The 25153-nt window shown below is 37.2% G+C and overlaps 1 protein-coding gene across 3 annotated transcripts in view; it reads right to left on the bottom strand.

Moving 5' to 3' along the window:
- Window positions 1-18253, bottom strand: part of LOC103705757 (aspartic proteinase 39-like) — a 34284-nt gene extending 16031 nt beyond the window's left edge. The window contains exons 1-7 of one of the 3 annotated variants that reach the window (XR_005513288.1): window positions 17733-18252; window positions 17518-17647; window positions 17107-17354; window positions 9514-9738; window positions 7010-7172; window positions 6849-6919; window positions 675-765 (exon numbers count right to left, since the gene is read on the bottom strand). Coding sequence is in view for 2 of the 3 variants with exons in the window: in XM_039129989.1 (XP_038985917.1) it covers window positions 675-765; window positions 6849-6919; window positions 7010-7172; window positions 9514-9738; window positions 17107-17354; window positions 17518-17647; window positions 17733-17980 (1176 nt within the window). In the remaining variant the exon portion in view is untranslated. Of the gene's footprint in view, window positions 1-674; window positions 766-6848; window positions 6920-7009; window positions 7173-9513; window positions 9739-17106; window positions 17355-17517; window positions 17648-17732 lie in introns of all 3 variants that reach the window. The other 2 variants (XM_039129989.1, XM_039129988.1) reach the window with 2 other exon arrangements.
- Between the last annotated feature and the right edge of the window lie 6900 nt (window positions 18254-25153).

Genomic DNA, 25153 nt, shown 5'->3' with positions numbered 1-25153 from the left:
AAATCCAGTAAATTAAATTTCAGCTTTTATAGTTTTCTTCAATTACAAATTAGATTTTGGTTTTGCTACATCAGGAAAAATATTATTATAGTAGTACAAGCTAAAGTAAGCAATATATGATGAAATGATCCATATGTTCCCTCTTTAAATAAGATTTTCAAAATGTATAAATCACACCACAACCAATAAATATTAATGAATCTGATTATAATTGGCTTTGACTAAGCTTCTTCTTCATTCTGTTCCATCAAGGATTATATACTCCATCAATGACATTATAAAAAAATAAATTTCTTCCTAGCTAGCTTTGAATTAAAAATTCATTTGAGTCCATTAAGATGGGCCACTAAATATGCTGAATACTAGCTATTAATAAATCTACAAAAGAAATATAAATTAGAAGTCCTTCAGATCTTGCTGATCAAGAAGTTATATTTCTGTTCGCTATATGATGATCCTGATCGCCTTGATCCTTCTGATTGAAAATATAATGAAGCAAAGAATTAGCTAAGGCATTATCGAATAATTGAAAAAAGTAACACATCTTATTCCATCATCAAAACAAGCTTAGCAAGAAAATGTTTTATAGAACAAATGCTACTAAAGCATGAAAAGGACAAAAAATTCAGGTCCCTCACCCACACCAACAAACTCAAACTGCAGATCTTAGTTACCTTATCTTGAAAGAGATATTCATGAGGATAAACAGTCAAAGTAAGAGACTTCTCAAAATGAAAGGTAACTTTCGGAAATTCAACGTCAACACTGCAATAATACATAGAACAACAAATTAGTGAGTTAGGTGTAGTTAGATCAACAGATTAAATTAGCAAAATTTAATGAAAACCTATATGATTGCTTTATAAACAATATTCAAACAGTTGGTCTAAGCTAAACTTGATTTTGGAAGAAACACCGTACCAAAATTTGATGTATTAATTAAAAATGCCAATTTTACCCTTAGGCATACCTCATTCTTTTAAAAAAAAAGATTGAATTAATCTCCTGAACTCAAGCATATTCAAAGCTAATTTTTTAAAATAGTACAATGATATCTCATATAGTAAGAGCAATGATCATTCAGAAAGATGCAGAATAAGAATAAACTTATAAAATTTATATGAAATAATTTAAAAAAGAAAAGAGAGAAGATGAAAAAGAAATCATAAGTAGATATTTTAGGACAATAAGATGGGCGTTAGAATGTCTATCTATTTTCAGAAGGAATAGAGGATTTGTGCTAACTGCACAAGAAAAAATAGCAATTACCATCAATATCTGCACATATATCACCTAACAAATAAACTTGTGGAAAACCAACAAGACAGCTTGATTTTATTGTGAGATCAAGAATTGAAATCTCAGTTTTTACCAGTCTGTCTTAACTGTCTTGAATCATATTAATGAGATGTTAGGTCCAGAGATGGGTCCAAAACCCTAGTACTTGGAAAAACAGGCCATCTTGTTACCAGCAAGACCCACCGGTACTAAGTCATGTCAAAAAGAGATGCCTGAGACTCTTCTTTCTTTATTTGCTTCATACATGATATGGAACGAAAGAAGGGAGAAATAGAGAAAGAGGGGAAGAAAAGGCTCAGATCTGGCACCTCCAAGACCAAATATAGATTAACACCCAGTCGGGTCCACTCTACATCTTTTTTTTGGCCTTTTAGACCAAAATCAAAGAAAAGAAAATATAATGCCAAAATTTTTCCCATTTGACACAAAACTTTTGATATGTTGTATCGTGGATATTGATACACCTCGGAACCAATTAATGAGAGCTTGCCATGAAGACTCCAACTAACCAGTGAAAACATGCCACATGGTCAACCCTAGAGACGTGCGGAGAATCTTTCAAATTTCAAACTCCCCCCAGCCAGCGACAGCTCAACCACGATTGCAAACGGTTTACATAACTGCATGACGAACATGCGAGATGTGTGAAGCGAGAGGCGCAGGTGAAATGCCCGCACATGATCTTCAAGACGTGCGATAGGTTACCAAAAAACAATTGATCCACTTGCCTAAATATTTTGGCGATGGGCGTTAGCCCTCGCCTATATAAACCATTCTCGAGGGATTCTCTAAGTAAATGCTCTCGAGCCCTTTAACACCTTGTATTGCCACTTTTCCGCTCTCACAACATCTTCACTATTTTCTGAGAGTCCATCTGACGTAGGCATCGGACCCTCATCGGACACTTTCCGGCAAGAGGACTTCTCTATCTTGCTTTTTCAGATTAGATCCAACGTCGGATCGAAGGTCCGAGCATAGTCTTCTTCCATATAGCGTCACTTCGAGAACGATAGGCATCAGAGCTATCCCCACCTAAGCACAGCAGCCACCACATCACCACCTCGAATGCACATCACAATCTTCATCCGACCTCCTTGGTCTGAGTAGCTGATCGTCTGAGCACTCTAATAGCTTGACCAGCTCAGCACCTTGGTCGGGCCGATTCCAACAGCAACAGATATCTACAACTCCATATTTTTTTAATAATTATTTTATCTTTATATAATAATAATTTTTTAAATAAATGGTTATTGATAAAATAATAATTTGGGGACAAAGGTCGCATATTGAACCTTAGTGTGCAAATAATATTACTATATTAATGTTGGAATTGCATCAATTTTGGGCACAATTCTGAAGCATCCAAACCTTTGACTAAAATTGGCATAATTGTAAAATTTATAGAACCACAATGCGTTCCGGTTGGGAAAATATCCAGAGGTATTAAGAAGATTCCTCAACCATTTGAATTTTCAGAATATCTACAAATTTTAAGTTAATTTTTGCGTAAAAATTTCTAAAAGAATAAAAATTAACTTAAATCTTAAAAATTTTAGAGCAAGTATATATAATTTAGAGCCATTAATTTTAGATCAGCATGCATTTTGGTAATTATCCCATTAATCTTATTTAACTAATTATTATTTAAATAATTGATTAAATATGCATGTTCAAAGATGAAGAGTTCTTCACTCGGCTTTGGATGGTGATGATATTGATGAGGAGATTATTAGATGGTTGAGTAGAAAAGAAGATGCATTTCACAAGTAGCAAGCACAAACTCTGCTGCAGCATGCTCATTAGTGTATTAATTTTTGTGGTAGCATAAGAGGAAGCAATGCAATCAAAAAGGAAAATTATGTGCCTTGCATTGCATGATCACACATTGCTATCGACACCATCTATATCAATGATCACAAATGTTGCACATGTTGAGAATTTGAGATATGGAAGATAACCAAGGGAACAATGTATACGTGTTATCGATCCCAAGCTCTCATTCTAAGAATCTTATTTTCAATTAAAATTAATAATGATGATGCTTGATGTTGCTTGGCTGCCATCCAAAGTTAGCAATAGATTCCTCTCTTGCAAACTACGGAGAGCGTTGGCTTGTGTGAAGTCAATATGGACAACTAAGGATTGTCACAGGAGCAAAGGTTGAAGCCAAGGTCCGCCGTACCGGTGCCGGTCGGCGTATCGGTGCCGGTCGGCGTACCGGTGCCGGCCCGTACCGGTGGCGTACCGGTCCGTACCGGTGGCGTACCGGTCCGAACCGGTCCCGTACCGGTCCGTACCGGTTCCGTACTGGTTCTTCAACAATAAATTACCGGTACCGGATTTTATGCTGATTCGGTACCGGCCCCAGGCCGGACCGGTACGTACCGGCCCCAGGCCGGACCGGTACGTACCGGCCCCAGGCCGGACCGGTACGTACCGGCCCCAGGCCGGACCGGTACGTACCGGCCCCAGGCCGGACCGGTACGTACCGGCCCGTACCGGCCGGACCGGTACGGACCGGTACGGCAGACCATGGTTGAAGCACTAGTTCACACCAATCCATACCATGTGCACCATATCATATAGATAGGGAACCCATACTCAGTACACCCCTTGGAACTATACAATACAGACGCATTAAAGTTAATGTCACCTTCGTCATGTTGTCACAAACTACCATACAATGTATCTATACAGTATGTATGACACATACCAATATCATACCATAGCAGTCCTTAACTAGTATAGGTATCAGTACTAAACTACTGATACTTCAAATCTTGCATAGGAGAGTTAACACTCCTAGGCATAAGAGAGTCAATACTACTAGGCTCGCACTTCCAAAACTTGATTTTCAATTGTTGGGAACAATGATGGCTTTTGAGGTCGCCAATCACCACCATAATCAGAGTTAGGTCCTCTCTCACAAACCAAGGAGCTAGCACTATAGGTTCTACCCAAAGTCAAACAACACAAAAGAAGCACTCAAAAGAGCCCTTCAAAAATTAATGCCATTCAATTCAATACATAACTAAGTAATGGGACCTTTAAGATTCCAAAATTCATTAAGAAAAATCAAATAAAAATATCAAATTCAACTAGAATAGATAAAATGCAAAAATATAAATTTCAGTAGTTTGGGCAGTTCTTCAGTAGAATAGCAATGACTCCATCTAGACTCGCTAATGCAGTCAAGGGACCCTATACCTGCCGCATGCCTAAACAAGGGATCCAAGCATCCAAGAGGAGGTCTCATAAGGGCAACATGTTTGATGCAAGGCTACCACAACTCAAGATGATTATATGGCTACACCAAAACCTCTACTTGAGCAAGCTTGAAGGTCAAATCCTTGAGATTCATGCTAAGAACAACTGGTGGGATGACAGTCATGAGACACATTCTGGAAGACCACCAGACTAATAAGCACCTTTTCAAGCAAGAATACAAGGTGGCACTTGACTCATAGGTGTCCAATTAGCTTAAATTTCGACTCTTATATCGAGCCACATTAATGAAAAGCAGTCCAAAGCACATATCCAAAGCTTCACCAGCATCAACACGGTTAAAATTTTCAGATGAAACTACTTCCACAGCATCCGGCATTGAGTTTGCTTTCCAATGCATCTTGAATCACCAAAAATGGAGGTTGGATGAGGAAGATATCGACAATGTATAAAAAACATGTCAGTGCTGATGAACTTCTAGATATTTATGAAAATTCCATTCCACGACATGATAATTTAAGGATTTTACTGAATTTTCTTGCTTCTTTCTTCCAAAAGCTCATGTTGGATGAGTTATAAGTCCAACAAGACTTACAAATTTATTTTCTATGATTCATTTATCTTTACTTTCTTTTAGGAAATTTGTACCCTACTGGAATTAGGAAAAAACCTATTGACTTTAGGAGGTATCTCCTATAACTACGATCTCCTATGTACCTCTTGAGTCTCAACAATTATTGAAAGCATTAAAAAATTATGTTGAGATTCTTCTCAATTTTCTTGAGTGGTAAGAAGTTACTTGAGACCCCGTGGTGCAACGCCACGGGTCGGTGAGGCGTCGGAGTTCTTCTGCCGAGACCTTATGAAGACCAAAAACTGGGCTAAACACCAAGCAAGAAGGGAAGGTGTGGGACTATGGGGCCTTCTAGTTATCCTTTGCTTAGGTTTAGTTCCTTTTCCTATATCCCTTGGTTAATTGTGCTCTGGTTTAATTTTCTACTATAGTTTTTAGTTTATTTTTTACTTCTAGTTTCTAGTTTCCGTTGTGTTACTTTGATCTCGTGGGATAAGGATCCCATAGGATTCCTTACATGCATGACTTGCACAATCCTTAAGCCACTGGAAAGCCTGTTCAACAAGCTAGGAAGCACTGATACTTCAATTTCATGCCTCATTCATACTAGATATATATTAGATATTGATACTTATTGAATGTGTATGGTATTTGTTGGATACTTATTTTGCATTTCCTTATTTCAAGCTAAAAATACACTCCAATTTCTACCCGAATATGCCCGAGATACTCCACAGATTTGTTAATAGACTCTTATTCTTGCATAAACTATACTTTTCTCTGAACATATTTCATTCTATTCCATTTGAACAACCCATCTAAGAAAGAAAATTATGTCTAAGCATACTTCATTCTAGTTCATTGTAGTAACTCATTTAAGAAGGAAAAAGAACCATGTAAGGACATTTCATTCTATTCCATTTTAATAATTCAACTAAGCGAGGAAAAAAACCATTTTCCATCATATTTCATTCTATCTCACATGAATAACTGATCTAAACAAAAATCATTTTATTTCATTATTTCATTTTAATATTACCATTGTATTCTATTACAAGAGAAAAAGCTCTTCTAAGAAAAAAGAAGAATCATAAGAACATGTAATGCTTTCTAATTAGGAAAGACACATCAAGATTGCATCTCATTTGCTATAATAACAAAGCTTAGCCAAAATAACATACATTGTATCATTAGAGCCTCAGATAAATGTGACATTGAATCATTGATATATATTAGAAAATGCTAGAAAATATTAAGTACAATTGTTAAAACAAAAAAGAACAAGAAAGATCAAACAACAGCAATTTCAGTTGGTTTTGGCTCAAAACTACTGAAATAGACCAAAATTGAAATCATAATTTATAACTTGAAACATAACCATATATCTGGGCCAGACAACTAATTAGACTGCTCTCTTCATATAATAATTCAAATGAAATGGGTGAATACATAACATTTACATATTAGAAAGAGCAATAATAAAAAGGTATATAGCAATTCATAATCAACAAGGCATAAATCTAGATAATATAATTCAGATAATTTCTTCACCTCACAAACCATTTTGATAAAAATGGGAGAAATACATGAGCTTTACTTATTAGAAAGAATAACATACAAACAACATATAGCCATTTCGACCCAAAAGGCATATATCTTGATCATTCAATTCAGCTAACTTCCTTGAAAAAATTAAGGAAAAGAACTTCTAGATAACAAGGATCAAAAGGTGCTAGTCATGAAAGCATACCTTCCAGAATATCTGAAACATACAAAGACCCCATTGTTATGAATAGTCAAACCTTGATGGAATTTGAATATCTGAAAAAATATTGAAAAATGAGCAGAAATGCATATATATGGGTATCAAAATAACCTAGAAATTGAATACAATAGAAAATGATCCCCCACCGCATTGAGTAACTGCTTGAAAACTGCATCTGGAAGATAAGCCAAGGTTGTGCCGCAGTCAATAATGGCACCTTTATTTGCTCCATCGTCAAATAAATAAGTAGGAAGCCTTAGAAAAGTCCCACCAACCTCAATTCCTGTCAAGTTGACATTGTAATGTTTCCTGTGGAAGTTAAAATTTTGAAACTTTAGCAAAGCCTTACAGACCACAAGTAGTTGCCACATCCATACCCATTCAAAGTTTAAGCTTCATATCTTACCACACCTTACGAGCCATGAAACAGAAGAAGCTAGTATTGGAGGGCAAGCACTTATCTTTATATCACAAAGCCAGCAGATATGCTTATAGGATTTCTGTCTAATAAGCATGACAGCTCACTAGGGATGCATAAATATACAGACTCTATATCTAGTTTACATACAAATTCAAGCAAACAACAGGAGGATCCAAGCTTAGTAACCAAGTACAATTATACCTATACTGAATGTTGCAATGCAAGATTGCCTAACCTCAGTACATAAAAGAAAAAGGTGAGATTCATATAGTACAACTAAGACAACAATATAAGACCATGGAAATCTCAAAAGCAACAGGAAAAAAGTTTCGCATCACTAATAACTAGTAAATACAGTTATTGTGGCACACATAAGTAATTGCAATTGATTTAAAGGAAATCAAATCTACCAAACCTCAGAACTTTCTGAAATTCTAACAGAGGTGGAGGACTTCATGGTAATCTCAATACCAAAGATTAAGAAATAAATGGGCACAAGAAGCCCTAGCCAAAGAAGCCAAAGCAGGAATGGAGTCAGGGAACCACCGGACAATGAGCATAGGAGGCAAGAGATGGATCGCATAATCATAAAACAAGCATCTGTGAAGATCCAAAGAAACACAATTAAACTCAAATAATAAGAAGAGGAAGAATTAAGAAAGAAAGGAGAGAAAGAAGAGGAAGAAAGAAGGGAGAGAAAGAAAAGGAAGAAAGAAGGGAGAGAGGGCCACATATTAAACTCAAATCATAAGCCAAAGGGAGAGGGATGACAACAGAGAAGACAAACCTAAGCCGTGACAGATAATGACCATGGCTGCTGACAGTGAAGCCCTAGCTACAATGTAGACAATGGCAGATTTAGGGTTAAAGAAACCATGTACCCCCTATGCTAGAAATAGAAACCCTAGAAATGATTAAGGAAGCCAATAGTGGAAAGCAAATAGCCCAGAGTATAGGCTGGTGGTGATGGAAGCTATGATGGTTATACTCAAATTACACCACCAGCAAGGAAGCCGGAGGAAAAAGTGAATGGTCCAATTGCAGGAACCTGAAACTAACATGGTGGACGTTTAGCAAAGCCTGATTTAGCTAGCCAACAATTTCACCCACATACGAGAACATGATTTAACTAATACATGATCCATGCTGGAGCCTAGTGACATTCAAGTTCCATGTTGAGGTAGAGTGTTGATTGTGGAAAATGCTTTATAATCATGTTATCTGGCAGACTTTGATAGCAGCTGCTTACCATAATTAATAAGAGATATTGCACAAACAAGACAAATGAGTCGACACAGCATGTACTTTCCACCTACCTTATTCTTCTTCCACCTTCAACTTCCTTTTTTAACTTATCATTAGGTATCTCTCATCATTATCTATTTAAGTTAAGAAAAGTAGCATATGCTTCTTTTTCCTTTCCTTCTTTTCATTGAACGGAGCAGAATGAACTAGACAACATAGTCTTTAGGGAGCCTAATTTGAAACTTAAACTTTTTTCTCTTATTTCCCCTTTGATCTCTTTGTTATTTGCTATCCTTCTCAGGTTTTAAGCAATCTCAGTCCAGAATTTTTCTATTTGTGTGCAGAGACAATTCAAGTGACCAAGCAAAAATTCTAAAGCCCATCATTCATTCAAAAACACATCCCTCTCCTATCCATCTTCCATTTTCAATAGAACTGATCTTTATTCTTATTGACAGGTTGGCTTTGCTCGCCAGTGAGAATATTTAGTTTCTGCAAGCCACAGATGCCATGCAACTTATCTCAAGACTCAAGCTGGATTGCTAAAAATTTGTGCAGTTGGCATTCCAGGGCTGGCATGCATCTTAAACCTGCTCTGCACGCATCTCAATCCACAGCAATACAGCCAGCAGAAACCTGTATGCTTGCTAGCCAAGAAAAGCCAATCCACTTCCTTTATATACATAATAATCTAATGATCGTGGGCCTTCACATGATAAATATAAGACTGTGCTATAGGTTATGTAAGTCGAAGAAAAAAGGAACAGGGTTTGTTTTTTGATGTACTGTGTGTGTAACTATGCGGATACAGTTTTACACCACAATGCTCCAACAGAAAGGGCAAATACAATTTGTAATGATATTAAGAAGTAAAAATATTATAATAGTTAAATCAAATGTGAAATCATGAGTAAGATTAACAAAGGAAGAACAAAATGGACATGCTCAGAATTTTCTTTATTGATGCTGGTTAACATAACATACTGATTGGGCACCAATGGGGTTGTGCTGACTTTTGGCTGCACAACATCTCCAACAGCGAAAATTCCGCTCCCGTCACTAGAATCTAGGCAGTGCGCAAATATTTTCCTTATTTTTCCAGAAGAAGCTAACTGAGAAATCATTGATGAATTTCCCTGTCCAAAACCAAGAATTCCATCAATTGTTTCACTTGATGGACCTAGATCTCCAGACTGTTGAGCACCACACCTGTTCAAAATATGATTAAACGTAGGTAAAAGATTTAAAAAATAAAATACTTGAGCAAGGGAAGTGTTGGGCAACAAAAAGAAAAAAGAAAACATAGTATCAAGAAAAATCTATATAATCTTCAACTCTCATCATTTTACAAAAATCAAGAAGAAAATAATTACATATATAAGTGGGAAAAAACTCTCCTATCAAGAATTCAGATGCCACAGTGACGAAGTACGGGGATGCATGCACAGCTGGCTGTTACAGTGCATGCCATGTCATGCTCTGTATTCAAAGGTACCCGACTGATATGCTTTAGTACAGCTAATACAGCCTATTACATTCTCCAATTTATTTTGGCCATTTTTCTTATATTTTTTTGTTTTCGTGTTGATTTTTTGCATAAATATGCTAAGTGCATTGATTTAAATGCCTAGTCATCCTATTCAAGATGCATTGAAGTTTTCTATCATTAATTTAATACACAACTTGGCATAACTTCCAATTAAAAATATATATGAGCATTAACAATTGAAATGTAATTAGATTGCCAAAGAACAATGAATTATTAAGTGATACCGAAGGTTGCTCGACATTCAAGATGAAAATTACTGGCACTAATTTAATGAATCAACAAAGAAAAAAAGTACATTTATCATATCATTGAACAAAGATGACCATATTTACAACATAAAAATTCAATCACTCACGCCAATGCCACATCAAGTGCCTGGTGGGTTCATAGATGCGTAATAACCCATGTACAGAGGAATATATATCATATATGCGTATACGCGTGTAAAACTTGAAAATGAATATTTCTGTTGAAGCATTTGATGTTATTTTAGTATCATTTTAGGTGATATGCTTTGGAGGCTAAGATATATGATCTTACCAGACATTTGGATTTTAGCAATGTCTGGGCAAAATGAGGTTTATAAGCCTTTAAGATTTAAGAAATACCTTAGCATTTAAAAGTAAAACCTGCAATTTAAACTTGAGCTGCGAGATTAATTTTTTATTCTAAGGTATTTGAATTGTTGAGTACTTTTCTTGAACTCAAGCATGGGAATTGTTCCTTATTACGTGTAATATCTTAAGAAAATATAAGTCATCTACATCAATGATATTCATATCAGTATGTCAATTTGCAGTATGTTAATTTGTTAGTAGTCCTCTTCATGGTTGTTCCCACCTTCAAATGGTAGAAAACACAAAAACAGGGGTTTAAACGGCATCTTGACCAATACCAAGCAGTACCAACTGATTGAGAACTTTTGACAAACAAACTACTATTAGCTCCATTCACAGTGAGATCGATATAATAAAGACATTTTTTTCACATGCATGGAGTAAGAAATCCATTATGGACGACAACAACAATTACAAAACTCAGCAGGGTTCATGATTATCACGAAAATTGTCTTATAGTAAACTGTTCCAAGCAAGCAACCCAATAAATCTGAAGTGCTTAAGGGAAATATAAATACAGGTATTGACTTTATGTACCAAACTGAAATTTATGCAGACTTTTCTTTGAGGTAAAGAAACAGGACCTAAACATAATGATGGAAAACCTAATAGTCCTCAATTTACATTATGGGTGTTGGAAGGTTATGTAGGTAAAAACTCTTGATGAATATGAATGCCTATATTAATGAATATGGTAAACCCATTCTATATTAAAAGGGAATTCTGGAGCCAATTGCAGATCCATGATATTGCTTATGGAGAGGCAACATCAGTAACTAATGATTCATTAGTATTTTTTCTTAAGAAAACATAAAACCTAAAAGGCAACAATTTGCGTACAAATAAAATAAGAAAAGAAAAAAATGACATGATTAATTTTTTAATTTTGCTAACCTAAAAGGCATGTTTTGGATAAAAACTAACTGCTTCTAATTAGCAAAGGATAATGTATACCGTTAATCATGCATTTAAAAGAAATTGTTTTTGCCTTTTGGAAAGTGAGGCCCAGAGAAAAATGTTGATAAGACTAATATAATTTTTCCCGAGAATTTTTGGCAAGGCAATTGTGCTCTTTCCCCACATGCACACACTCCTCTGGCTCCACCAATGTCTAGAGCTTCCACCAAATGCTGATTAGATGTTCAATGATTTCCCCATTCGATAACCACATGGGAGGGAAAATGCAAGCATACATAATCTCTTTCTAGAGTCGCGACAATGAAACCTCTCAAGTCCTGATGCATTGTGTTAGAAAGGAATTAGATCTAAACCTCTCTACTTCTCCTTTAAGTCTCTTCAAAAATCTGTATTTCCCACAGTAAATTATATATATATATATATATAAACTTTAATCAAGAAGTAGACATGCATCGCATGTGTCAAGAGCTAGTATCAATAATGTGAAAGAGCATGATAACCTAGGATACGAGCAAGGTTATGGACAGTGAGAGAAAGAGGAAGCATCAGCTAGGACAATGGAAGAAGAGGGTGGCTAAAAATGCACCACCAGGAGCATCAAGGAGTCTCAAAACATCCCCATGAACTTTCTGAATTTGATGCTTGAAGATGATTTAAAGCATATTTATTGTAAACTCGAGTGCTTAATTTCATCCTGTGTCCTAGAACTGTGATGTAATCATTTCTAACAAAAAAAAAAAAAGAATAACACTAGCAAATTAATTGGTAGTCAAGGCTACTTATAACCTACATACATTGTCTAAAACCAAACGTATCCATCACCTACAAAAAAGAAAAAAAGAAGTAATGTCATTGATCCACTAACTAGTTGGGCAACAAACTCTACTAACAATACCATAGTTCTGCCTCACATTTATCAATTTATTGCCTTGGCTCAAATTAGGAAGTACGATAAATAATATGTAAGACAAACCCTCTTTTCAGTGCTAAGAAGCATTAAAACTTTCCAAAAATGGCACATCATGCCCTACAGAAAATATTTGTACACAGGGATATAAATTTTGGTACCAAGGGCTGACCCAGTCCGTGATCGGTCCACCATAGCACAGGATTGGTATCAACAAGGTCCAAGGATACTCCTGTGATGGTCCTAAACAACCATTGATAATAATAAAGGACAGAAGAATAGAAAAATTAAAAATTAAAAAAGTAGTATCTTGGGATGCTAGGTCATCTCAAGTGTCAAGATGCAACAATCTCGATCCATCTCGGCCTAGCTAAGACATCCCAATTGAGACAGACTGGGATGTTTCAATCTAGATAGCCCTGGGGTTTGGATACCTTCCAAGACCTAATCTCTCTTCAGTCTAGTATGGTCAGACAAAACCCTTAATACTTGCTTCTACAAAGGATTGTTGCCTTTTGTGACGGCAACCATCAAAAGTATAACAGAAAAGACCATCCCACAACGTGCCCCAAATATTTCAGATACAAAGTAGAAGGTTGCATATTTATAATCCCTAAACCAATGGGCCAGCTCACCACAACAGAAATCACAACTCTCTTTAAAAGTGATAGAGGTTTATGAATTTTTCAAGTAGCCAAAACATCTTAGTCATGGTTACAATCCTAACCTAAAACAAATATAAAGTGTCGATTACAAAATTTTGTGTTTTATCATTTGCATTTGGTTATTATTTTCTTTAATGCGATAACTTATTTAGTTGCATAGCTTCAATGTTCAGGATTCAAATCATCTAATTATGGGACATCAGAATTAGAAATTGATAGAAAAATAGAGATATGGGCCCGTGTGAGTACGAAACAGAAAAAATATCTATTCTAGTTCTAACATCAGCTATGGATTCCATTTATTGGGCTTGGACTTCTTCTATTATCCGGTCAACCACCAACAAGTAACTAATCGAGCATTCAAACTTGTTTTTTTTTTCAAAATTTTTGTAATGAAATTGAGGTGGGTCTCAACCCTCCCCTTCTCAACAAATATATATATATATATATATATATATATATAGTTTCTTTAAGGATATGTAAATAATGAAAAATCAGATTTATGGACCAAAACCGAAGTGTTGAGTTAGAATGTGTAAAAAAAAGTGAATTTATTAGAACTTAAGATACGTATATTACAGTTAGATCAACTCTTTTTGAATTCTTAAAAAGTTAGGAAGAACATTTATGGAAAAGATTTGCACATGCATGAATTTCTATGTTTGTGTGAATGCAAATACATGCATATGCATTTAATGGCTCCAGGAGCATTATTATGCATGTAACAACATTGTCAGACTATCTAGACAATCCTAGGTGTTGACCCCATGGATAGAAGTACCATACCATACTAGCCCATTGGATCATACTAATAAGATAGTTGTATCAGTACCAATAAGATAGTAGTATCAGTATTCAGTACACATCCAAGTAACCTGTTATGCCAAGATATGGTACTCCGTCTCAAATTTCTTGTGTCGGCACAAACAACCATACCATGTATTAAAACACACGGTATCGTACAAATATGAAGACTCTAAAATCTAAACCAACGTTCGTCGTCTCAGTATCGGACCCTATACTGGTACCATGCTAGTATAGTGTCGATACGCCCGATATGGGGTAAGGTTTGACGTACAGATTTTTAGTTCGATAATGCTACCATACATCCGGTACGGGACGATATGCACCGGCATGACAAATCGTGCTCTAAATCTTGATTGAGCCCTTTAAACATCTAATAGAATGCCTAGGAAGCCAAACGGAAACCTGAACAAAAAGTTTCCAATAAATTAAGAAAATTTTATGGGGTTTCGCTTAGTAAGTTTTTATTTATAATATCAATACTAGCTAGTAAACTTGAACCTTCAAATAGGAAAAGGTTAAAAGTGGTATTTCCTCTCATTACTGGTTTAGCCAATAAAATAATTTAAAAAAGTTGGGATAGTGGGAAAGAGTGACATCATCATTGATACTTGGTTGGTAGAAACCATCGCACGATCATCGTAAAATGGAAAATTTCATCGTTTTTATGAGATTTTGTTTCTAATACATGATTATCTTTGGAAAATTTCATCGTTTTTATGTTATTTTGTTTCTAATACATGATTGTATAATCTTTCCAAGGTTCTAAACATTAGTAGATGATGGGGCATCCCACCATCCCAAGTGTCGGGATAGTTCTCCATCTCGAGTGTCAGAAAAGGTGCACCATCCCAAGTGTCAAAACAAGACAAGTTGAGAAATGGATCGGGACAGAATGGGGCATCTACAATCTCAGGTGTTAGTACACTAGGCATTTGGTTCAATAGAAAAATCAGGACGGCCCTATCCCATGGTATTTCAAACCTTGCCCCTTTTCTATCTCCAATATTTGGTCATGGAACCTCAGCTACTGCTTTTTTAGTAGCATGCCATTGTTCTTCTTCATTCCTCCCTCTCCTTTTCTTCTTGTTTTCTTTCTTTTGGTGTGTGTTTACATACCTAGAAGCTGCCAACTACTCATTCTCCAATAACCTCCACTTCCCCCTCAACATCCATTACAATCTTGGGTCTCAATCTCCTAAACTACTTTTGGTCAGGCACCTACATTGTTCTCTCCTTCTAAGTTTTAAATTCGGTGGTATTTAGTCATCTTGCAAGTTTGCATCACTCTTACTCTAATTTTCCTCCTCCAGTTCTTGATCTCCTATATATAATCCCACAAATTAAATGCAAAGATCTTGCTTTCTTACAATCCAATGTTAGTCCAAGATTTTAGTTTTGTTCAGGAAAGCACCTAAATCAATTGCTTAAATTTTGTTAGGAAGTTGGGAAGGGTACAGTCGAGAGGCTACAAGAGAAGCATAAACATAACCATGGAAAACAAGCCAACTATGTCCATATGAGCGAGAGAGAGAGAGAGAGCACATCCCTCTACAACGGATAGATAAGGCAAACCGTTACTGAGTGAAGTCAGCAATATAAAAGCCAAAAATGAGAGAGAAGTAGGACACGTCCATTCCATATCTATTTCCTACCGATACGAGGATACATCTTCTTTCCTTCGCCATATTATTTTCATAAAAACATAAAAAATTAAAAATAGTTTTAGATTTTGAAAAACTACAATGAGCCCAATAGTCATAATCGGCACTTAAGGTTAGCATCGATTGAATTGGTAAATGTGGACCGTTTGATTGATATGCATAGTTGGTTGGACAAAAAAAAAATGTAAGGCATAGAAGCAAACCTCAATTATATGCATATATAAAGTGATTTATATTTCATAAAAAGAACATCAAAGAACAACATATTGATATCGTCAACTATTTAAGTTATGTAACGGTGAAATCATTGGCTCGAGTACTTTAGTTCTAGCAAATAAATTTTCAATTGAGTGATTTAAAGTATTTAAAGCTTCTTAGAAATATAATATGTTCGAGTATCAATTAATATCTAAGGGCGTATTCAGATGCAAGTGTGGGCTGACCTTCATAACCTAGACCTCTGCTAAGGCTAAGGGAAAAGTACAAATGGGAGAGAAGTAATTGGGAAGAAAACAATTTGTTAAGGACTTTCGCAAGGTCTGTAATCCAAAATAATCAGGATGCCTTTTTCCAACTCAAAAGGTGATTTCCCATATCCCAATATTTTTGGGACTTATGATCATAACTTTCCTTAATTGAAAGGAATCTTTCCTCCATTGTTAGCTAATTCCCAACTAATTCCAAGTGGAAGCTATGTATGGACAATTCCCATGAATAGTTTATACTACCATCCAAGGAGCCCCTCAGTAGAGCACATTATGAAGGGACTCTTGAAGTAAATACTTTTCTTACTCAAACAAATAATAAATAAAAAATTTTAATGCCTTCAATTATTGAATAAACAAGATAGCAGCTCAAAACAAAGGCAGCCCTAGGCAATCATATTCTCACATAGGTGCTCAAGTTGCTGCATTGCATGAAGGTAAGCAAAGTTATTGTTGGCTAGGCAATTGGATTGTCCAAGTACCTGGGCAAGACTGTCTAGGCACCTAGGCAGCCACTTGTGACAACCTTGGCATGTAAGTGATTGGCAGGCAAAAGCCCACCGATCAAGTAAGACATTTGCGTAAGGGGAGACCTAGGGATTCTTCCAGGTTGAAGAGAAAAGACTCAAATGATCTTGAACCCAGGGATTCCCTTAGATGCTTGGGTTTGAATATTTGAAGAGAAACAAAATAGACTTATACATGCACACACATGAGAGAGAGAGAGCCAAGATACTAAGCTTGCAACAATGAAAGCATAATTCATGAATGATATTTGCATCTCTTGAACTAGATTACAAAAAATAATAATAAAAGAAACAAAAATAGAAATACATTGATAACAGCTATCTTTACTCCAGCTTCTGGACCTTAGACTTCACATACATCAAAAATTCCGTCTGTTTATATAAATTGATATAGATCAAAAAGAAGAGGAATCATTGACTTCAAAGTCAGCACAAACTCACCCAAATGTAACAGTTGCATTGATCGGTTCTGTTTGGTGGTCACCAGAAACCCCATCATATTGTATGTAATCTGTCACGAAATACCCAGTGCTCGAGCTCCCATCACCATACACCACCTTGTACATGCAGAGCTCATCGGAGGAGCAACCAACATACTTGCTTGTATAAACCGATGAACAGAACGTTTCACCACATTGTACAAGGCTTCCAGTCTTAGAACTACGTGGATCATAATACGTCAGCTTCATCTGCACAGGAGAATCAATATTAAAACAAAACAGTCAAGCAAAAAAAAATCACGAAAACCATATCCAAGAAGCCGATCATCCCCGATTATAAGTTTCCGCATCTAATTATGAACAAGAAACACAAATGCAGCACGGATTTCCATTTCAGAATCCAAAAACATACCCCAGAAGTGCTTTTCTTTGGGCAAAGCTTACAGGTGAAACAATTCACCCAGAAAAGATCACTTCCGGTGTCAACCTGCACGTAGTAGTTCTTGGGAGGCGTCCCGATCCCGATTTGAGTATAGTACAACCTGTAGAATAAACTTTAGACAAGAAAAGCGAGGACAGGGGATTTGAAGAAGATGGAGTTTTCAGATGAGGAGAAGAGACGGGTACCCTATGTTGTTGATAGAGCCAAGGCCGCCGATGGGGAAGTTGACCGAGGAGAGGATTCTCTCATGGCGACCGCTGTCGTGGGCCTTGAAATCTTCGATGGCTCCCGGCTTCCGGCCGGAGTGTTTCTGGTGCACTCTGAAGACCCCTGTTCCATTGGCAGTGGGAGCAAAGAAGGCGAAGGGGAGGAGGAGGAGGAGGAGGAGGAGGAAGAGGAGAGGAGGAGGGAGCGAGGGTTTGGGTAGGGCCATTGGGGGGTTTCTGGTGATCTGGGTTTCCGCTTGTCTGAACTCTGAGATGCATGTAGGAAAGTGCTCGTGAAATAAAAGAAGAGGGAAGAAACGACAGCAAAGGAAAAGGAAGGCAACTTTTGGAAGGCTTTTGGTTCGGCGATGACCGGGAGCCGGACAAAAGAGGTTCGGGAAGAGCAGACCCGAAGAAGTCACGGTTTTAGCGGCAGGATGTACAATCCGGCGTCCTCAGGCTGACTCTTTTGGGATGCTGTTTTTGATGGATGACGATGTTCACTACTTTGTTTCATTTGCTGCTCTGGTCCGAACAGCCGTTTCTGCGGTCAAAGTTATTATTTTGTTGATTTATATGTTATCAATTTAATAGGATTCATTGAGATTGCAAGGATAGTTATCCATTTTTTTTGTTTTTTTGTTTTTTTGATACAAAGGATGGATATCCATTGATGAGGACTATTCTTCAATTTAGCAGCGCAGATATCCCCAGCCTCCAAATCCCGTAAAGATAGAATATCGATGTATCTTGATACACTATCAAAGATTTTGCTAGTTTAGCTAGCCTGCAATCTTGACCTTTTGGTATGCTACTAATGATTTTTACTAGTATGGCTAGCCATTTGCACATCACTATTTCATGCCGATGATCTATAAGTACTTGCTCGGATGGTATTATCCATGGCAGGGTTTCAATTCTAGTTGGAGCTAGCCCTTGAGGATGAAATGGGTACAAAGTTTTTTTCAAAAAAAAAAAAAAGAGAATTAGCTTCTTATAGTCTATAAATAGTTTCTATAGTAGTCATAGAAAAATAAGTTTCGACAAAAATAAAATGCTTCAGTCAGGCAATACGAGGAAACCTAATTTTCTTAACAAAGAAAAAGGAAAAATGCATATCTTGCAGTTAAATAGAAAGGATGTGATTAAAAGATTTTTAATCAATTGGTAAAAGAATAAAGAGGATGAACAAGAGAGAAAGAAGGTTTACAAAAATAATAGGATATAACTAAAAACTATCACACGATTGCATAAATCGAGAGAAAGTTCTTGGATGAATAAAATTAAACAAGTATTTAACAAAGTTAATGCACGAGTTATTTAAGAGAAAATGGGGGCACTATGTACAGTTTTTAATTGTTAACATGGTGAAAACCTTACTAATACTCTTTAAACGAGCAAAGAGACTACTGGATACTCCCCTCTCTCTTGCTCTTTTTACTTGTTCTGTATTATTTTGTCTTTATATCTCTATTTTTACTTCTATCCTATCCCTCTTCTCTTAAATGCCTGCCTTTGAAGCTATTATTGAGATAATCACCCTTGAGGAACCAACATTTTTTTATGTTCTTTCTTTCTCCACTACTTTTCCTCTCTATCTTCTCTCACCATCTTCATCTTTGTCTTGGAAGTCCACCTCTTCCTTATATTTATATAAAATATCTTAAATCTCTCCAAATGATCTTTTAATAATACGCACCTTTGCAGTTAGATTGCCATCATCTGCTCCAAGCTCTCCTCTTTGATAAAGCACTTTGAGAATTCATCTATGTTTTATACATATCATCAAAAGATTTCTAAAAACCTTAATAAATTTTGAGAAAATGTAAAAATAAGATATGTCTTGATGCAAAGATTTGTTTTATAATGAGAATTTCAAACCCTTACTTTATTTGCATGAGCTGGAATTAATATATATAGAAAAATTTATCAAAAATGGTTACTTAGGTTTAAGCTGAGCCTTGCCTACTCATGTAAACTTATACTTTACTAGTCTAGATCATAAGAAAATCTATAATTTCTTTCTTGAATTGAAAGAGTTTTGAAATATACAATAATGAATACACATGAAAGGGTGAAAGAAGAGGGAAAGAAAAGGCTAAGACAGAAAGAAAATCGAAGACAAGCTTAACTAGTTTGTCATAGGTAGGTGATAACAAAGAACCCCACTATAAATGCAACAAATAGGGGCCGTAGAAATGATTGGACTAAAAAGAAGGTAGATAAAAGGGGCTTGAAAATGTAGAGACAATGAGGAAATAAGAGGGTTGAATAGAGAAAGAGGAGAGAGAATTGATGGCCTCCCTTTCCTCATTTAATGAATATTAACATGAATGAGGCTATCTTAATGGAAAGGATAGATAGAATTTCTCCCACTAATTATTTAGAGAGTGCCGACGTGGTTAGGCCATATCAACATGTAAGGCCTATGCATAATCTTTAACACATGAGTGTAGAATTACTTAACATGATATGTAATGTACCTCTCATTTAATCTTTTAATATTTAATATTTTCTTCAATAAATTTAGGTGATTTATTTCTCATAAAAAGGCTATATACAGAGAAAAAAAATATTCAGGCATACACTTGCAGTCCACTTGAATTTGCTTGTGACTAAATGTATATAGATAGAGTTGTAGAGACGCATAGGTCCCACCTAAAGAGTTTGTGTTATATATAGGGATAATACATGTAAATATCACTTAACCAAAAAAAGAGATTTATTTCACTACATTTGTTTATAGTAGCTATTATAGACGTTAAACATTAATCATTGAATTAATAAAGTGCAAAATAGATGTATTTATATTGACCAATTCAGCCAATTGATTATTATGTTTATAATTTTCATGCAACCAACTCTCAACTTGAGTCACCATGTGCAAGAGCACTACCCTCGAGGCCTCGATAGTTGGGATTCTAACTTCACTCCATTATGACTCCTCACCCTATCTTGGATTCTTGCCTCTGTGATTCTAATTTCCATCTATTATATGACTCTTCACCCTATCTTGGGTTCTTGCTTCTGGCTTCACTGCAATGTAGTGATGAATATGAAAATGCTTGGCGGATCACTGCATGGAAGGCTTATAATGTTGCCTTGTCGGGCTTTTTTTTTAACAAATCTGATGCTTAGAAACTTGGCAAAGGACCATAATGGATAGGTGACTTTGCTTTTAGGTTAGGATAAAAGGACTATGTTGGTAGTGGCAGAATTAGACATAGGGTAGTGGAAAGGACCTAGGGGTTGATACAATTACACATATAGCTAAGTATGGGTGAGTTGGAGCAATGTGCTTGATGCTAGAAGCTGAAACATAACTAAAAGAGTTCAAGGTGCTAAAGATACTAAATATCGAAGCTATTAGTAGTGATACCAAGAAAGATATGACAATGTTTAGCTATTTTTTCAATAAAGCAAGAGACAATGGAGAGTAAAAGAGAGTAGAGATAAAAAGAAAGAGTGACAAGAGAGAGAAAGAGAGACCCAACTCGAGTTTGAATACTCTTTAATGCACATTTTACACGAAAGAGTTCAATGTATTTTCTGATCACCCAAGTTACAAATGGATAGCCCTCATTGAATTCCTTTTAAAATAGATGGAAGCTAATAGAGAGAAACCATATGTCAAATCTCCTATTATGACCATCACACTTACATTGGGCAGCTTTCCATACAACGTCAAGATCTCCATATAGCTTCTTGCTTAGCACTGCTAAGGTTGGCCTCTTCTCTTGTCCCCAATGCTAAACCAATGGCCTCAATTCTAGGGTCACTCCTATAGCTTATATTGTTCTATATAAGATCTATTGACTACTGATTCTATAATTTTAATATTATTGTCGCTCTCGACTTTAATATTGGCAAGGGTGTAGATGCTGCCTATCTTTCTCACTCATTAGAGGGAGAGCTCATCAAAATGGAGTAGGTTAAGCTACTGGACATGGCGAAGCATGACAATGAAGAGGAGGATGTTTTAGGTATGAGGTTGGGGACAAGGAAGAGGGAGAAAACATTAAACAACATCGACGTAAACAAGAAGAAGAGATGACATATGATATTTTACTCGATTGGCTCTCATATCCATATCTAAATAGACATGAGCCACAGACATTTGATCTTAATATTAACAATGAGAAGGAGATTAAAACATGCATCAGACTTCCAAATGCAAAATGTACTATAGAGTATCTGAACCGAGCTATACATAATTTTTCCTTCGTGGAATCAATATTAGACGGAAAAGATAGTGATGAATGTTACAAACATCTTACCCCTAATAATGTATAATAATCCAAGATCTCACGCAAAATACATGCGCTTTTCTTACCAGATAAGTTTATCACACGTGCAGGAGAATTCGATTATACGATATTTTTTTAAACATCATTTACCTCAAAGATTCTACTATAACGTTGGCTAGCCGGAAGATATTATTTAAGTTCCTTGATCCTGTATAAGTACCCAAGATCTACCCAGCGAATAACCGATGTGAGACTAAATACACGCTCGCACGGGTCCTCACATACTCTCTCTGTTCAAGCTCTGACATCCTCATCAGACTAAGGGTTCAAATCTATTCAAATCTAATCACAAACACTATGATCAGCTCGTGGTTAGCTCCAATAGATCCGTGCTACAGTGTCCCCTAGTCCACATAGGTTATGACTCGGGTCCGCTTTGATATCATTTGTAACAACCCAAGATCTCACTCAAAATGGCTAGCCGAAATGTATTATTTGGGTTTCTTGATCCTATATAAGTACCCAAAATCTATCCAGCGAATAACCGATGTGGGACTAAAGACACATCTGCACGGGTCCTCACATAATAGCTAAGAGATATGTAGTTGTTCATCGATAGGAAAAAGTAATCATAGTTGTTGGTTTTTATTCACAGGTATAGACAACTTTAGAGAAAAAAAGTACTGATGTAAAACTAAAAAGCAAAGTCAATGAATTAAAACTTGTTATTAGAGGTAGGAATTGTTGTGTAGCTCACTCAATATTATGCATTATTATTTTATCTGGTAGGACAAGATTATTCTCAAAACCGAATTTGAAGAGAGTATTATTAAGTCAAAAACCTAACGATATAACCTATTATTAAGCGTATAAATAGTTTTTTTTTTTTTTGCTAAACCTCGATCGATTTATTATTTTTTTTCTGTTAAGTTAACAAGCTCAAACTACCTAACTTGCTCTATACTACTAAGAAAAAACTAATCAGCTTTCTTCTATCCGTTCCTCCTCTTTCTTTTATCCACTCAAATGTTCTCTAGCTTTTAATAGTTTTTGCTATCTTACCCTTCTTCCCTCCAGTCATCCTAATCTTAACACAATCCTATCTCACCTGAATCCTAAAATTTTATAATAAGTTTGGGTCCTCGTGGACTAAAGCCACCTTGATAAACAATAGGCTATATTTTTACAAATCTCCATTTCATTTAATCCAATCAATAATGTGTTTGGAACGAATCCAAAGCTAAATGTAAATCTGAACTAGCTCGAGCTCAAATCTTGATGGACCTAGCCTCGACTAAGACATTAGAGAGTCTATTTAACAGTTCCCAAACATTAATAATAGGATCAAAAGAAAACAAGGCCACGTCAAAACATTATTCATAAAAGATATTATTTATATAGAAATTTATAAAAATTCTTCCCATTTGTGATTTTACCACCATTGTATATAATCCTTGATGAGGGGCGAAATGGATCATCCAGTCCACAACAAAAAGGCTGCCCAATTTTGGCCCAATAAACGCCAACGTTGACCGGTTGAATCCTCAGTCCGACCCAGAATTAGCCCGGCCTCGGACTCCGCCACAAGCTCCATCGGCCTCAGATATTCGCCCACTTGTCCGACCAAGTTCGGGGCATCTCCAATATTCACCGACTCGCCCCGACCGAGCTCGGGGCGACCGCTTCAGTAGTATGCCCCGACCCTCGAGCTCGGGGTGCTCCACCGAGCACACCTTGAAACCCGGGGAGCTAAGCTATCCTCGGCACCCGTCTGGCCGACCTCGCCAAACGCATGATGCGACCTCTCAATGGGTTCGGCCTCGCCAATAGCCGCACCTATGTGTGCGCCCACGCCTTCCTACGTGGCTGTACATTGCAATGCCACCGCGCCACGCTTCGATAGCTGGCCCTCGACAATCAAAGGACAGCACCATGACTACTCCGGCCATACCCTAATACGACTGTCAACACCTTACCGTTCTTGAGAACAGATAGCGCCACACGCCACCGGCCAGCCTTAGCTGCGCGCCATTCGACTCAGAGCCACCCCCTTCTCATGATGAGGGCGGACAATGCCTCTGCCACCTGCACCTCTCCACCGGAACTACAAATAGCCCGATCAGGTAACTTCGAAGGGCCCTCACTGGAAATACCGGTAGGCTTTGTGCAGGTCCGCCGTCGCTGCCGCGTAGGAGTTGGCCTCCGTCTTCTTCCTCCAAATGACCGGCAGCTCTCTCGACTCCTCCGGCGTGGTCACCCTTGGGCCAGATTCGAACCACAACTGTGAGACCCTGGAACTCGGCCCGGTCCACTTGACCGGCCCAATCCCAAGACTTGGCCTCACGTGCAACGCACGTGAGGCAGCGAGATGAATTCTTTCCATCCCGAAGAAGGAGGAAGCTCTGTTTTTAGGGCTTCTTCTCCTTCTCTTTGAGGCCACCCGAGTCCTCTCTTCTTCCTCGTGCAACCGCCTAAGAGGGAGAGAGAGAGAGAGAAAGAGAGAGAGAGGGAGGGAGCCGTTGAAGCCGGTCTTCTTTGATTCAGGTGGTTCCATTGTCGTCGGAGAGGAAAGAGCCGCCGGAGAGGGAGGAAGCCGCCGGACCTTCACCGGGGCTGAGGTAAGGATTCCTAACCTTTACCTCTGAAGAAGGAGAAGGCCGACCGCTGTGGGCTTTTCCTCTTCTTCCGTGCGCATACCTCCTCCGCGGGAAGAAGGAGAGAGAGCCGGCGGATGTCTTCCGAGCTCGCCGACCTCCCTTCACGGGAGAAGAAAGAAGAAGAAAAAAAGGGGGGGAAGGAGAAGAAGTCGGGAGAAGAGGAGGAGGAGAAAGAAAAAGAAAGAAGAAAGAAAGGGGGGAAGGAAGAAAAGAAGTCAGAGGAAGCTTCGGGAGAAGAAGGAAAAAGAAAAAGAAAAGGTAAGGAAAGTGAAGAAAAGAAAAGAAAAAGAAAAGAAAAGAAAGAAAAAAAAGAAAAAAAAAATAATAATAATAAAATAAAGGGAGGAGGGTGGTCTACGGGTATGAATCCGAATCCGAACCCGAAACCGGGGTGCTAGACACCTTTGCAGGGTCAGCCTTGGGAGAATGTTAAAAATTTAAGTTTTATATATATTGTGATGAATTTTAAAAGAAAAAAATAATTTTTGGATATTAG

The sequence above is a fragment of the Phoenix dactylifera genome, chromosome 9 (assembly GCF_009389715.1).
Source record: "Phoenix dactylifera cultivar Barhee BC4 chromosome 9, palm_55x_up_171113_PBpolish2nd_filt_p, whole genome shotgun sequence".
Classification (NCBI taxonomy): Eukaryota; Viridiplantae; Streptophyta; class Magnoliopsida; order Arecales; family Arecaceae; genus Phoenix; species Phoenix dactylifera.
This window is presented reverse-complemented; position numbering and strand designations above follow the sequence as displayed.